Here is a 15,401-nt window from a genome sequence, read left to right on the forward strand (position 1 = left end):
AGATGTGCAGTATTCCTGTAGCACAAACAGTACAGCATGGCACTACCAGTGCCAAGGTCATGGGTTTGATTCCCAGGCAAAGCAGGAATTCCTTAAATGCAGTCTAAGTGGTTTTAGATAGAAGTGTCAGCAAAATGCAAAGTCAATTCTCCTCAAGTTATCTTTGCAGCACACTCGCAGTTAATCAATTCCTCTGCTATGTAAAAAGTACTACTTTTAAGGGTAGAAAAAAAACAAAAGTAAAATTTGTTAACCTTGTAAAACATTCCTTGTAATAGAAATTAATCTAGATCTGCAGATAATCACAGCTGTACTAATACTGACTGCGGAAAACACAGTTCAGTAAACAAGATGTGAATTTTGCATAACAAATTTTAGATGTACACAACAACACACAATAGTGTGTTTGACTGAATCAGCGGTTTTTTTAACAAATTGTCTGAATGAATGATTTAATGACTCATTTATAGATACTCTCCTATCACCACCTACAGGCATATTTATGAAACTTGCAGAATGAGTGACTCGGTTTGTTTGCAAATAGACAAGTATAATTGCCATTTTGTGCGTATTATATATAATATAATCATATTTTTTATTTAGTCAGAATGCAAGGCTAAATGGTCTTTTCCCTTCAGTCTCACATCAGAATTCATGTTGATTCATAAATTGAGTTTTTGAGTTGATTCACAAGATCGTAGCAAGAAGCATTTGCATTCATGGACTTGTGGTAACAATAAACGCCTTGATTTTGTCAAAGCATACTGACATACAGTGTCTTTTTATTTACAGTACATATATCTAGTTCAGTCAGGAAGCTCTAAATCAAGCATGGGCAAACTCGGTCCTGGAGCCGGTGTCCCTGCTGAGTTTAGCTCCAACCCTGGTTCAAACACACCTGAACACGCTAATCAGTGTCTTCAGGATTACTAGAAGGCTACTGGCAGGTTTTTATCAGGGTTGGAGCTAAACTCAGCAGGGACACCGGCCCCAAATTTGCCCATGCCTGCTCTAAATGGTGCAGGCTGATTTTCATAGTCATTTACAGGCAATCTGCTAGAAATAACAATTTACTATATGGCACAAGCTGATTGGTCTTAACTGGTTCTGGCGCCAATGCGATTGCTTGCTTGCTTAACATTTAAATAGTCTGGTTCAGTGTTCTTTGTTTGTTGGTCCTGCAGTGTGGTATGAGAAACCCTCCACCTCCCCCAGCTCCACCTGTCTAGATCTGCTGCGGGAAATGCCTATTCATTCAGCAGCAGCAGCAGCAACTGTTCTATGCTCACAGCATGTGTGTCCATACTTGCTCTCATCTAGTCTGCCAAGACCAAATACATTATCATATCATATCAATATGTCATATTAACATGCTACTGCTATTCCGAGAGTTGTCATAATTGATCTACTGGTTTATTATTTAAACCTAAGAAATTAATTTCATTGAAATATTTTATATTTCTTTTTAATAAATTTATTTTAATAAATTTATTTTCATGTAATGCATTGACATTCTGACATTTTTAAAGTGTTCATTCATTTTGGGGTCAGTGTACCTACTGCAAGGTTTTAATGACACTAATGAAAACTCAACTATCTCTAAGTGTGGGTCAGTTCAACGTGAGACTATGCAGGCAGAGTCTCTGTGTCTCGGGTCACGGCATCACCTAATCAAACTAACTTGCAAATGAAATCAGTTCAACAGGGTGATGTACATGAGTACCTGGAGACTCGGCCCTTGAGGGTCAGAACTCAATAGGCCTGATGTGTTAAGTAGAATGACAGATAGAAAGAGAACACAAAAAGATGGCTTTTGTATTCAGTGTCAAAAGCAACTGATCTATGATGGATGGAGAAGAATGAAAGACAAATAATAATAAAGAGAGAGATGCTTGCCAGGTCTGAGTAGCATCCACTGGGGTACTACTGGAAGAGTTCCTTACCCTCCAGTGCACATTGGGAAATTTAGTAATATTATTCTTCTTTAAGGCTGAGTGGAGAGGAAACAAAAATGGAGGTTAGATCGGAGCAGAGTGGACCGGACGCAAGTCGCGGCACAGGGAGCCAAGCTGCCCAGGGCTCAAAGAGGAAAGTTCAAAGGCCACAGGCAGGCGCTGGAGGGTGTTACTGAAGCTCTGCTGATACTGCGGTAATCAACTCTATGACTCAAGCTGCTCTGCGCAATGGCTCCAGCGTCCAGATACAACAAAGTGACGTCTATGTGGTCACTTCATGTTTAAACAGTGAAACCAATGACAATGTGTCAAGCCTCCCAGAAATGCATTGTTATAGGCCAGGATGAACAGTAAGCGAAGCTCAAGCAGTCATGGTGCATGGTGAAAACTAAAAGCAATGCTACGCAAGTGAATCTCACGAAAACAGTCAAATTTCTTAACAGTAATAATTAAATGTATTTTACATAAAGAGGAGGAAGCCTGTAATTAGTCCTTTTTTGAGTTAAATTATGACCTGGACAGGCTGTTTTGGTGAGATTTAACCCTAAATGTAACAGCAGAAGTAAATCTGAATGAGAAATGTCATTCACCCCGTGCAAATGCATACAGTGAAGCAAGTGAAGAGAACATGCTTATAAGAGAAAACCATCCCAATATGCAACAAGTTAAATATACATGTGCAACACATGGAGTCATGTGATATTAGAAATTTCCCATCAGAGCAGGATAAGATGGAAGAAGAGTGAAAAAATGCAGAAAACCAGCATAATGTGAATGGTTCCAAAATTCAATGACATTATATATTACATATACTCACAATGACATGGACAAATGAACACATGAGAAAATAATGTCACAAACAATGCCCAACACGCCAGCATCACAAACATGACTGTTTCTGAAGTTCTTTTTGAGTAATGGATCATTCTGCAATTTGTGTATAATAATAATCTAAAAAATGTTTTGGTCCCACTTTATATTAGGTTGCCTTAACTACTATGTACTTACATTTACATTAATCATTTGGTACAATGCACTTATTGTGCACATACATGTTTTTACATTGTACTTATATTTAAAAATATACCTGCATGTAATTATACATCTGTGATTAATTTCTGTAATTACATTTATATTTAACACTGTTGACCCATCCCTTACATCTTAACCCACCCTTAAACCAACCTATCCCTAAACCTACCTAAACCTATCCCTACCATTACCCGTATGATAAACCACCTCAATAGCAGCAAAAGTGATTTGCAATACAGTATCAACACAATAAGTACATTGTACTTATTTTTTGACTTAAGTACATAGTAGTTAAGGCCGCTTAATATAAAGTGGAACCAATGATTTTGAAGATACAGTAACAAAAATGGCAAAATGGATCATTTTGGAAGAGTGACCATGTATATTTTCAAACTTCTGCCTGCTATTTAAACTGCAGAGGGTGTTCTGAGTCAACCAATAGAGCTGACACTTCACTTTAAACAGCTGAAATGTACAGAGAGTTCATTCTAAACTCTGACGTGTTTGAGTTTTTGTGACATCATATTTCCTCTTATTATATTCATGTTACAATGATGAATATGAATTTATGACACACTCCATGCAAAAGAAAACTGCGGTGTCAACATATGCTCGCCTCCCCAAACCCCCCATCATGCAGGAGTTTCGTTTTAGAAAAGAAAGGAAAAATTAACACGCCCATGACATCACATCCATACGCCGGCCCACATCCAGAAGGGTCGCCCCACAGGGAAATAAATCCAGGAATGTGAAGTGTGAAGGGGTGCACACACACACACACACACACACACACAGAATGAAAGAGAGCAGCTTTATCCAGCGACCTTTAAGAGAGAGAGAGTCTAAGCTTTAGAAGTGGAGCTCCTCGTTGAAGTAACGCGAGCTGCGTTTGGCCGTGCGCGCAGTAAAGGGGGCAGTCTTCAGCACTGCATCCAGACGAAACACACACACACACAAACAACACAGGGTTTAACTGCCAGAGCAACAAGCACAATGTTAGCACTTTCTACACACAACAGCACACACTAATATTCACATGGTACTATAGCAGCTATTATATAAAGCTGAAACTATTTCAATATGGATTACATACACACTTAAAATAGCCATCCAGAATTACACAAAAGCTACACAAAATAATTCTGTTATAATTTTTAGGCTCATAGAGATTGTTTTGTCATGGTTAGAATTTAAATGAAAAAAAAAAATCTATAAAGGGGTCATATCAATGAATTCACATTTACATTTCACATGTCAGACATAATGTGGTTTTGAAATAATCCTTTAGTCCACAGTGAAGAGAGCTTTTATTTAAATGATCTATCCATCCATCCATCCATCCATCTAAACAAAAGCTAATTTCAAACCTCTGCAACCTTTGATGACATTAATAAGTCACTTCAATTCAGTCTAAGTTCAAAATATATAAAGGTTTACCCTTTCCCCAAAAAAAATATCTGCCTGTCTATGGGTGGGAATATAAAAGTGTAGAAGTTTGACCAAAAGCCTTGAAGTTTTAACAAAAACACAGGAGGTGTCAAAAAAAACAAAAATAAATGCTGGATATATAAGTATAGCCAACCTTATCCACATACAGTTCACTCATGTAATTAGTTAGTACTATATAGGATTTCTCAACTGCTTTGATGGCTTGTATAGTTACAAAATGTAAACTATTTTTGCTCAGCTCTAATCTACTAAATGTGACTGTAAGGCATGAAGATATTGAGACAAACATTGAAATATAATCATTAACATCATGATTTTCCATAAATGTGTATTGTGAAAAGCACTATGCAAATAAATTTGACTTGACAAGTGGACCTCAGAAAAAGAAAAAAAAGAAGGTGTGATATGACCCCTTTAGGACTACACTAATCACTACCCATACAGTGTTTAGTAGCTGTACTCCAGCTCACAGCTGTAAGCAGTAACAGAACACACACATTCAGCCTGTAATCACACTGGTCAGTAAATTGTTATTGAGCAGTAAAGCTTTCCACCAGTCACAGAGAGCTTGTTAGTGGCTCAGACTAACATGTTACAACTGTTTGTAGTATGTTTTAAAGCCCTCTGCATGCAGATCCCATCAGCAAACAGTGAGTTACCTGTGATGATGTCCTCAATGGCTCCGTCTTTACCCTCATACACATGTCTGCTGTCCTTCACCTGCTTCTTCCTCAGCTCCGCAATCAACTCCTGCTGCTGACGCTTGCTCTTATGAGAGGGAGACTGAACACACACACAATAACATTTCACAGATCCACAATTAATGCTGAATAGGCTGTCTTCAATCTAAAAACATCTACAAATGCTCCTCTAACCAGATAAATAATGTGTTTAAACATAGTCACACTTACAGAGACCCATTATTAACACCACATTATACCGTAAACACTGTGTCGGGAATCGGGAAACACACACACACACGCTATCTAAAAGAGGACATTCATTATGAATTCTAGATACTAACCTAAACAGAAAACCTTCTGTATTATTACAATTTTTATACCGTTTTTACAAATGAGGATGTCTCCAAAAATAGATTTTGTCAGATCTATTGCTCAATAAATTTGCCCCCAAAATAAGGTTAAGTAGGTACATGCTGTTACATGTTTGTCCCTTCTAGTTTCCTGTTTGCCCTTATTTGGTTTTGTTCCGGTCTTTGTCATTAGTTAATCATTGTTTATTATTCCCACCTGATTTGCATTTATTATCTTGTTTGCTCCTTTGTTCCTTTCCCTTTATAATTCCTCAGTTTTCTTTAGTCCTTGTCTGAGCAAATGTTGTATAATGGAATATGTGTGTTGAAGCTTATTAAAAGATGTCCGTTTCATGACTCTTTCGTCAAGCCCTTTCATCCACAACCACATGGGTTCAAAATGAACTTTTTGCAAATTGCAGTTGAACAAGAAAATTAACTTTTTTTTAGATTTTTCTCACAACATTCACATTGCTGAGGGGCAGACTATCATGAATTATGTTGCATTTAGGCTGATAATAAAGTTACTTGCCACGTGTTTTATTTATAATTTGATATACTAAAAATTAACCCTAAAACAAACCCTACTAAAAAGTAAACTAAAATTAAATAAACAAAATACAATACAATGACTAAAATAAAATAATATAATAAAATAATATATAAAATAATATATCCATTGAAAAATTCATGAATCATTTTTCCTAACGATGACATCCCTGGATTTCTATTTAGGTTTCAGATTTAGCTCACTTCAGAGGCTAGTTTTGTCCCCAAATTATAGTTAAGTAACCCATTGCCCCAACAAACACACACACACACACACACACACACACACACGTTTGTTTCTGTAAATTGTGGGGACTTTCCATAGACTTCTATTACTTTTATACTGACCAAACAATATTTTCTATCTCCTAATAACCCTAAACCTACCCCTTACAGAAAACCTGTTTGCATTGTTACACTTTCAGATAAACATCATTTAATATTTTTAATAAAAAAAATTTCCACAGGCCAGTCCCCACAATGTCAAAAATTTCAGGTTTTACTATCCTTGTTTGGTCCCCGCTTTGTAGTATAAACAAGTACGAACACACACACATGCGCACGCACACACACACACACACACACACACACACACACACACACACACACTCCTTTGTACCTTCTGATCCTCTTGCGCCATCATAGCTTCTTGCTCAATCAGCTTCTCCATCATCATCTGCTCCTGTCTTTTCCTCTGTTCATTATCCTCCTCTGCTTGCTGACAAAGAGAAGATACCCATCAGTGAGGCATTTGGAAGTTGTGCATTTGGAAATTGTGCAACATGAGTGATCAATGCTGTTAGGGTTCATACGACTGAAGAAAGTGAAGCAGATGATGTAATGGTGTGACTGGATTAAGCGAAGCAGGTGATTGGTCGCTTTACCCTGTATGCTTTCACAAAGCGCACAAACACTGGGAAAAACACAGACGGGGGTGTTGTTTTGGAGTTTTCTCCAAAGAATTTCACCACTTCATCAAAGGCATCCTGAGATACGAAAAGACATAGAGATAAACGACATTGAGAATCACATGAAATTTCAGTTTTTATTATTTCCCCTTTATATGAATCAAATAGTTTATTCCAAGTCTTCTGAAGAAGACGTAATTGCTTAATATGATGAACACGTTTAATTTAGGCTTTTATTCATATCTGTACATACATAGAGCTCATCAAATATGGTAAAGCAAAGCTTAAATTATCTTTAAGAAAGTTTTTGCAGGTTATTTTCAATATATGCCCCATTTGGGGAGGAACAGCTGAGTTTTAAAATGTATATGATGTTTTTATGATAATATCAAAAGGTAAAGGAAAACAAGATTCCTCATGATGTGACCCCATTAAATGAGAGTGAAGCAGGTTTATTGAGCTGTGTTTTGGGTGATGTGTGTGCTGTGTCCGCGGCACCTGAGCGATCTTGGCATCATCCTGAAGTTTTTTGAGTTTATTCTCATTTTGCTGTATGAAATCTTTGAGCAGTGTGTTGTGGCCATGCATGCTGTACTCTCTCCTCGTCAGATCCATCCCTCTCTGAAGCTCCTTCACGTCTAATAAGACATTCTCCAGAGAGACTAAAGAATACACAGACAGAACTCATTTAGTTGAGATCTGTTGTCAAACTTTGATGTTTGAGCAAATATGGCCTGCCCTTTTTATTGCAAACACAATCAAACTGATGTATGACATGTTTCATACCTGCTGCAGCTTTCTCCACATAGTTCAGCTCATTATAGAAGAGCGACACCTGCTGGTATTTATCCTTCACTACATTCGCGATATAGTGCAGAAGAGTGATCTTGCGGTCTGTTGATTTCGTGTCTAATAACTGGAACAGGAAAACATGCAAACCCTCAGAACATATAAACCCTTAACTGCATGAATTATTAAATCACAAATGAAGGACATATATTAATGTGTCGTTTTACTTCAGAAGAAGAATGCAACAAGATTAGATGAAATATTCCAGAGGTATTTGGTGCAACTTACTTTCATCAGCCATTTAAATCAATATTATTATTAAAATCTATCATGGTGTTTAATTTAACTTTTAACAGCCAATATTTGAGTTTTACTACATAATACTACGTAAATTGTACCAGGTCTAAGCTCTGCAGTTTGAAGCCATACACCGCTCCTCTTTTACTGCTGTTCATGTAGTTTCCCAGAGCCAAGATGATCTGAGAGAGAAACACACGCTCAATTAAAGACACGCACAGTCTGGAGAAAAATGAATCAGAGCAGAAGTGAAACACTTACTTCCAGAATCTTCTTGAGTTTTTGTGAGGACTTGATGGACACAGATGCTGCAATAACGGCGTGAAGTTGCTGTTGAGACAAAAACAAAAGGCATAATTAAGACCATTATAGTTTTCTTCATTAAAACTAGCTACTTTTAATGCTATCTTAAAAAATTGAGTAGCAGTTAACAACATTAGTTAACATGAAAAATACTTCTACAGCATCTATTCATCTTAGTTAATGTTAATCTCAGCACTTATAAAGTATTACTAATACATAATTAAAAAAAAGTAGTTTCTGTTAATATTATATAATACACCTGGGCTAACATGATCTAACAAAATACAGTTGTATTTTTATTCACTAATGTTAACAAAAATGAATATGTACTGTAACAAATGTTTTGTTGCTAGTTAATACATTAAAAATTGTAAAGTGTTACCAAAAATTTGTGAAACATTCCAAATCATGTCATATGCACCAATTCAACTGTATGCTACAAGCAAACATTTTTTTATTCATTTTTTACATATTGTAGTATTGACTGCACTTGTCAAGCTCACCCGTTTACCCCTGAACAGTAGTAGTATTTAAGTATTTATCTTTAATTTGTGAGAAATATACGATCATCAGTAACTACAAACCAATATTTGGTCTTAAACTAGCTACATCTTGAGCTTAAATAAATTATACATTTTATTTAATTGATTTGTTTATTCACTGTTTATTGCAAGAACAATAAAATCCCTAAAACAATGAAAGTGTTTTCAAATGTATTTAGACAAGTTTTGGTAAAATTAATATACTAGTTTGACCTTAGTTTGTGCTCTTACCGGTGTGAGCATCTGAACACTTTCTGTGAAATTGCACACGAACGCCATGATGGTCATCTTCTGCATGAGACGCTCGATCTTGCTGAACTGGATCATGAAGCGGTCCTCATCCGTCAGGTTCTCCAATGGTTTGCGCTCCTTCTCATACTGCCGGAGAACTTTCAGCTCCGCTTCCGTTGGAATGAACCTCATCAAACACTCCACGAAATCCACCGGCAAGGTCCGCAGGTCAAGCCTTGCACACACACATACGCACACACACACACACACACACACATACACACACAGTCTGGTCAGCTATCCTTGTAGGGACTCTCCATAGGCGTAATGGTTTTTATACTGTACAAACCGTATTTTCTATTGCCCCAAAACCAACCCTACACCTAAACCTACCCCTTACAGGAAACTTTGTGCATTTTTACTTTCTCAAAAAAACTAATTCTGTATGATTTATAAGCTTTTGTACCCATGGGGACCTCAGTTTTTGTACCCACCGTGACACGAGTCCCCATGAGTCTGTGTGTATTCAGATTTAAGTCCCTACCAGGTTATATAAACCTGTACACACACAGAGTCCTGTTTGCAGTCCTGTTTGGAGCCCAGTTTCATGGTTAATCATAAAAATAAAAAATAAATTTACAAATGAAGAAATATTTTATACTATTTCTAGGGCGCTAATCAAGAGATGTTGGTGATCTTTTCTATTGTATATACTCTAGTATGTTGGCTGTGAATTACATTTGAATGGCTCTGCAGATCTCCTCTGATGTCTTGCCCACTTTTCTGAGCGTGATGGCCAGGTTTTTAGCTCTGTTGGAGTCCAGCAGCGAGATTTTATTTGGTCCTTTCTGAGAGGTCTTCTGTTTGCTGGAGGTGATGTCTATGGCAGGCCCCTGCGCTTTCGTCTTAAACATCTCCTCAAACTCATCCACATTCAGGTCCTGAAAAGACAAACCACAGTCACTATTCACCATTAAACTCACTGATCTTTATATCTGACACTATAAAACAACAGCCAGCCTGGAATCCTAAAGCAAATCAACATGGAACTAAAGAACAAGCCAACAATTCAGTATATAAAGAAAAACTATTTTTTACCAGATTTAATACAGTCAGGGCCAAACATACACAATCTCCTCACATTGGGTCATTCAACACTGATGTAAATATCTATATACAAAAAATGTTTTGGTTCGGTAAGATTTTTAAATGTTTTTGAATTATTCTGAGGCTGCATCTGTTTGATCAAAAATGCAGTTAAAAACAACAACAACAAGAATAATGTGGTGGAACATTATTACAATTTGAAATGAATGTTTTCTATTATAATCTGTATTTAAATAATATTATTATTTTCAGCATCACTACTTCAGCATAACAAATCATTTGAATATGCTGATTAGATGCTAAAGTAACATTTCTATTAACACCAATGGTGAAAATGGTTGGACTGCTTAATATTTTGTGGAAACTGTGAGACATTTTTTAGGATTCTTTGATGAATAGGCATTTATTTTAAATTTATTTTGCAACAATGCAAAATACTTTACTGTCACTTTTGATCCATTTTATGAATCTTTGATGAAAAAAGCAAAGAACAAACAAAAAACATTTGAATGGTAGTGTACTGTATATAAATGCCTTAAAAGGATGCATTTATGTATCAGAGTGCACATTGTAATGCATCATTTTCATAATTATATCCTCTGATGTAATACATTATGAGAGTAACCAATTCAGAGTTAATCCTGTAAAGAACATCATAAATTACAACATATAAAACAAAACTGGGAGTTGATCATGTATTATACAGCAACATATTACGAAATGAATGCACTTTAATGCCTTCATATTGCATCATATACTGTGTATCACAAAAAAAAATGTTTTGAGCAAGTTTCAAATTTTTTTTTCAATGTTTTCAAAACCGTGTCTGTCTCACCTCCAGTATTCTTTCGTCATCGATCTCGTTGAACACAGTGCCGTTGATCTGATTGGGCTTCAGCGCCACCCAGTTAAACACCGGCATACGGAACTTAGTCTTGATGGGTTTCTTGATCTTCACAGCTACACACATGACAGAAAGCACATGTCAACAACCTCATGCCAGTTACACAAACGCAAAACATGCAGTCTGAGTGACGTGGAGTTGGTTTGTGAACAGCAGGCACAGATCTGAACGTGTCCGGTGCACATTTGTGAGGGAACATTAAGGGAAATGTGTGAACATGAGACCTTTGATACTGTCAGCATTAACACTCTCAGCCTAAAACAGCTCTAGTCTCTCATATCCTGATCAATGTGATTTGGTTGACAGGATATTCTGATCCTAAATCACACGTGAGCCACTTTTATGATAATGAGAGACTGCAGAATTACAGACTCTAGAGCTAAAGCACAAATGGGATCTCACCAATGTCTTAATTGGTTCTCCTTGAGAGCATTGAAATCAAACAGAGACTAGCTTAGATGGAGACTCTTCTCAGATGTTTCTCCTGAGAAAAAGACATCTCACGTGTCTCCTCTGGAGTTTCAAATAAGATCTCAACTCTGTCTCAAACCGTGCTCAGAATAGGTATCAAAGAAACACGTGCTTACACACATTTTCAAAACTTTGCCTCTTTTTTTCAAAACTTTACACACAAAATGTAAAATGCCTTCAAAATATCACAAACACATCTCAAAAACTAACATTTGCAAACACCTTTGCCATAATATTTATTCCTGTTAGATTTTTGTGTGTTACGTAGAGAATTGTGTGTTATGTTTTGCAAAAAGTGTTTTATGAAATTGAAAACTTGAGTCAAAGGCAGAGAATTAGTGTATGGTTTTGCAGATTTGGTGTGTGGTTCTGGTGTTTGAGTGTCAGCTTTCAGAAATTGTGTGACAAGTAAAGATTTTGTGAGTAAGCAGTTGAAAAAAAAAAAACTATTTATGGCTGCATATTCTTATGTCAACAACTGTTTTATTTGTGTTCATTTTGATTTATATAAATACTAGCAGAAGGGTTAGAGAAAATTTATGAAACTTGACTGAAAACTTAGTTGAAAACTATGACAGAGCACGCCTGAGCAATATCGTTGTCCTGTGTGTTTAGGCAATGAGACAGACGCTCATGGCTGTTCTTGGGTTTACATATGAGGATGTGACTCAAACAGCGTCTCAGTATGAGAATGAGTCAAATGTTGGGTTTCCTTCATTTATGCAGGTTCACACTTCACAAATATAATCCAGTTAATGACTGGATCTGACTCACACACACAGTAAATACAAATTGCAACATGCTCGATTAAGGCTGAACTAAAATCCAACAATACTGATCTCTGATCAAAGGCTACGAAGAGAAATGAGAGCAGGTTCCAGTTCAGCTGAGGGCTATGGGTAATATGATGGTGTGGTATCAGGCCATGCAGAAAGTGTGGCCAGAAAAATGAGAATAAACTCTCATTGTGTGTAAAACATTCCTGAATTTACGCAACTATCGCCTTATCTGACGATCAGTTGCCTGTAACGGCACGGCACACTGTTTCAACATGCAAACACAACACAATCGAACACTTACACAGCGGGCATGGCATTTTTTGTCTTACTGCATTATGATGTACATTTATTTATATAAAGGGACAATAAAAATGTTAAATGTGGTCATTTGACAAAAGTTGATTAAAAGTAATTGTATAAATGGCTAAAAACAGTGAAGTTAGTTTTGAGGAAACCTTTTTTTTTTTTCTTACTTTCGTATTTTATTATCAATGCAATGACATTCTGGCATTTGTAAGACTGACTTAAAGTCAGAAGCATTCTACAGAGTTGCATGAATACAGCATGCTGTCCATACTTAAATTTTTTTGTGTTACTGTGACGGTAAAAAGCTTTAGTCCTCAAGGGGGCAACAGAATCACCTTTAACTGCTATTAATCAGGTAAATTACTATAAATCAACATTTAACTAACTAGCTGGCTCAGCAAGATTCTATTCAGACTCATAAAACATTTAAAACTTGTTTTACTGTGATGTGAAAAAAGAGAATTTTCAAGTAATAATAATAATAATCAAATAATAATAAAAAAAAACATTTTAGATTCTAGAATGCATCTGTATAAAATAAATTAAAAGTCAGAAAAAAAAAACTTTATACTCTATAAGACTTTATAAGATGCTTTTAGGGTTGAACAGTTTGGGAAAATTATTATATATATATTTTTAAAATTGTGATTATTATTAAATAAAAATATTAAGCTATATATAAAAAATGAGTATTGTACAAGAATGTATGAATTGTATATTACTAATTTTAAATCTTAATTCATTTTAAAATGTTAAACTATCAAGCTTTTATTTTGGCTGTGATAATTGTACTAAGCCATTTCGCATTTGTTAAATATTTCAATATACAGTATTGTGCACCCCCTCAGAGTACTGATGCAACTGTAGAAGAGCACATTTTACTCTTCGACAGAGATGCTAAGAAATGCAGTACGTATTTGTGTTGTGGTATAAGTTGTGTTCTAGGTGAAACTGTGCTTGGACTGTGTTTGTGTTTACCGAGGTTCTGCAGTTCTTAATGGCAACTTAATGACAAATAGATCTGTAGATGTGGAGCTGATGTGAATTGTAGTTTTGTTTTCCATGAGGTTGCGGTTCATGGCTTGAGCTCTGGAAAGAGGGATTTTGTCCACTGTGGAGTGTAGAAATAAGAGCTTACATCTCATGGAACATGTGGTCTCATAGGTTGGCATTACAGTCCTGTTATTTGCTGAACTCTGTAAGCAAGGTCTAAAGAATGTTCCTCTCTGGTTTTTAAACGGTAAGGAAAAGTTCTGCAAAAAAACATCCAATTTCATGCTCAGTTTCAAGAGGAACAACCAGCAATGCAACTTCATAGTCATTGTCAGATCAAGATTACAGAGGAACTGAGTGTTTTCTTAAGAGACTAAAATACCATGACCACACACACACACACACACACACACACACATAAGACTGAGCACACACGACATGACACAGCAAACCTACAGTACAGTTTGATGGGTCCCTCTATGGCGGCGCAACAGGTAGAGCAAACATAAGCAGAGAGAAAGACGTGGTTAAAGAGCAAACAAAACACAACCTCTGATTCCAAAGATTTGATTGGCCTTTTCCTACAGCGTGCATTACCGCTGAATCCTGAGTACAGATTGTTTCATAAGCAATGATAAAGATCAATTTGAGAGAGAAGTTACTTACCAACAAACTGTAGAGTAAAACATAGCTTTTTTAAAGCAATTAAAGCCTGGAATACACTACGCGATTTTTGCCCCAATTTTCCCCGATTTTACAGTCTGAACAAGTTGATGCTAGTTGAGGAAAGTCGGAGCCAGTCTGCAGATTACAGCTGACAGATTCCACAGAAAATCGCGTAGTGTATGATGATCACAGACTTCGATTTTTTAGCTTCAGACTTTGACTCCATCCAGTCGAAGGATATCAAACATGTTTGATATTTTCAGCCGATTTTAGAACACATATGTTTTCATTTGTCATGCGTCTCCTAGCAACAAGGCGCACGTTTCTGCATGAGTTCGTTGTGATCGGAACAACTTTAAAGTCTGATCTTCAGTCGTGTAGTGTATGATGCCCAGTTTTCCTTTGTCACTATTTACATAGTCGGTAAGTGTATGATGCCTAGTGTTTTAAAAATCTGTTCAGATTTTAAAAGTCGTGTAGTGTATTCCAGCCTTAAGTGAAGGCTTGAATAAAAAAAGCTGTTCAAATTTACGGTATACTCTGCACTATGTACGTAGACTATCATTTGGGGTCAGTAAGACATTTTTTTTTTTTTTTCTAAAATGAATGTGTATTTTATTCTGTAAGGATGCATTAAATTGATCAAAAGTGAGAGAAAATGCATTTATAATGTTGCAAAAAATGCAGTTAATTTGACTTTTTTTTTTCCTCGAAAAACAAAATATGTTTAGTTTCCTGAAAAATATTAAGCGGCATAACTGTTTTCAACATTGAAACATAGTAAGAAATGTTTCTGTATATTAGAATGATTTCTGAAAGATCATTTGACACCGAAGACTTTAGTAATGATGCTGAAAATTCAGGAATCAATTACATTTTAAACATTATTTTAAATTGTTAGAATTTGTACGTTAATACTATATTTACTGTATTTTTTATCAAATGAATGCAAAGAGATTGACTCACGCAGAACAGAAGTGATTCACTTGAGCTTGTTCAGACATTAAACCTTTTACGGGAAACTTAACAAACCGCTTGAGCTGTGATGATTGTTATCAGTGCTCTATGAGAGGAGACAGTGTGACAG

General features: G+C 36.2%; 1 protein-coding gene across 4 annotated transcripts in view; it reads right to left on the minus strand.

Moving 5' to 3' along the window:
* The window catches only part of fmnl2a (formin-like 2a), an 89,300-nt gene that overhangs the window by 5,879 nt on the left and 68,020 nt on the right, over positions 1–15,401 (minus strand). Inside the window, exons 16-27 of one of the 4 annotated variants that reach the window (XR_009272788.1) lie at positions 11,031–11,155; positions 9,827–10,029; positions 9,089–9,323; positions 8,274–8,342; positions 8,114–8,194; positions 7,713–7,842; positions 7,425–7,588; positions 6,903–7,004; positions 6,638–6,736; positions 5,096–5,219; positions 3,812–3,913; positions 1,897–1,990 (exon numbers count right to left, since the gene is read on the minus strand). Coding sequence is in view for 3 of the 4 variants with exons in the window: in XM_058786830.1 (XP_058642813.1) it covers positions 1,897–1,990; positions 5,096–5,219; positions 6,638–6,736; positions 6,903–7,004; positions 7,425–7,588; positions 7,713–7,842; positions 8,114–8,194; positions 8,274–8,342; positions 9,089–9,323; positions 9,827–10,029; positions 11,031–11,155 (1,426 nt within the window). In the remaining variant the exon portion in view is untranslated. The remainder of the gene's footprint in view (positions 1–1,896; positions 1,991–3,811; positions 3,914–5,095; positions 5,220–6,637; positions 6,737–6,902; positions 7,005–7,424; positions 7,589–7,712; positions 7,843–8,113; positions 8,195–8,273; positions 8,343–9,088; positions 9,324–9,826; positions 10,030–11,030; positions 11,156–15,401) is intronic. The other 3 variants (XM_058786830.1, XM_058786832.1, XM_058786829.1) reach the window with 3 other exon arrangements.

Source organism: Onychostoma macrolepis, chromosome 09 (assembly GCF_012432095.1).
Source record: "Onychostoma macrolepis isolate SWU-2019 chromosome 09, ASM1243209v1, whole genome shotgun sequence".
Taxonomy (NCBI): domain Eukaryota; kingdom Metazoa; phylum Chordata; class Actinopteri; order Cypriniformes; family Cyprinidae; genus Onychostoma; species Onychostoma macrolepis.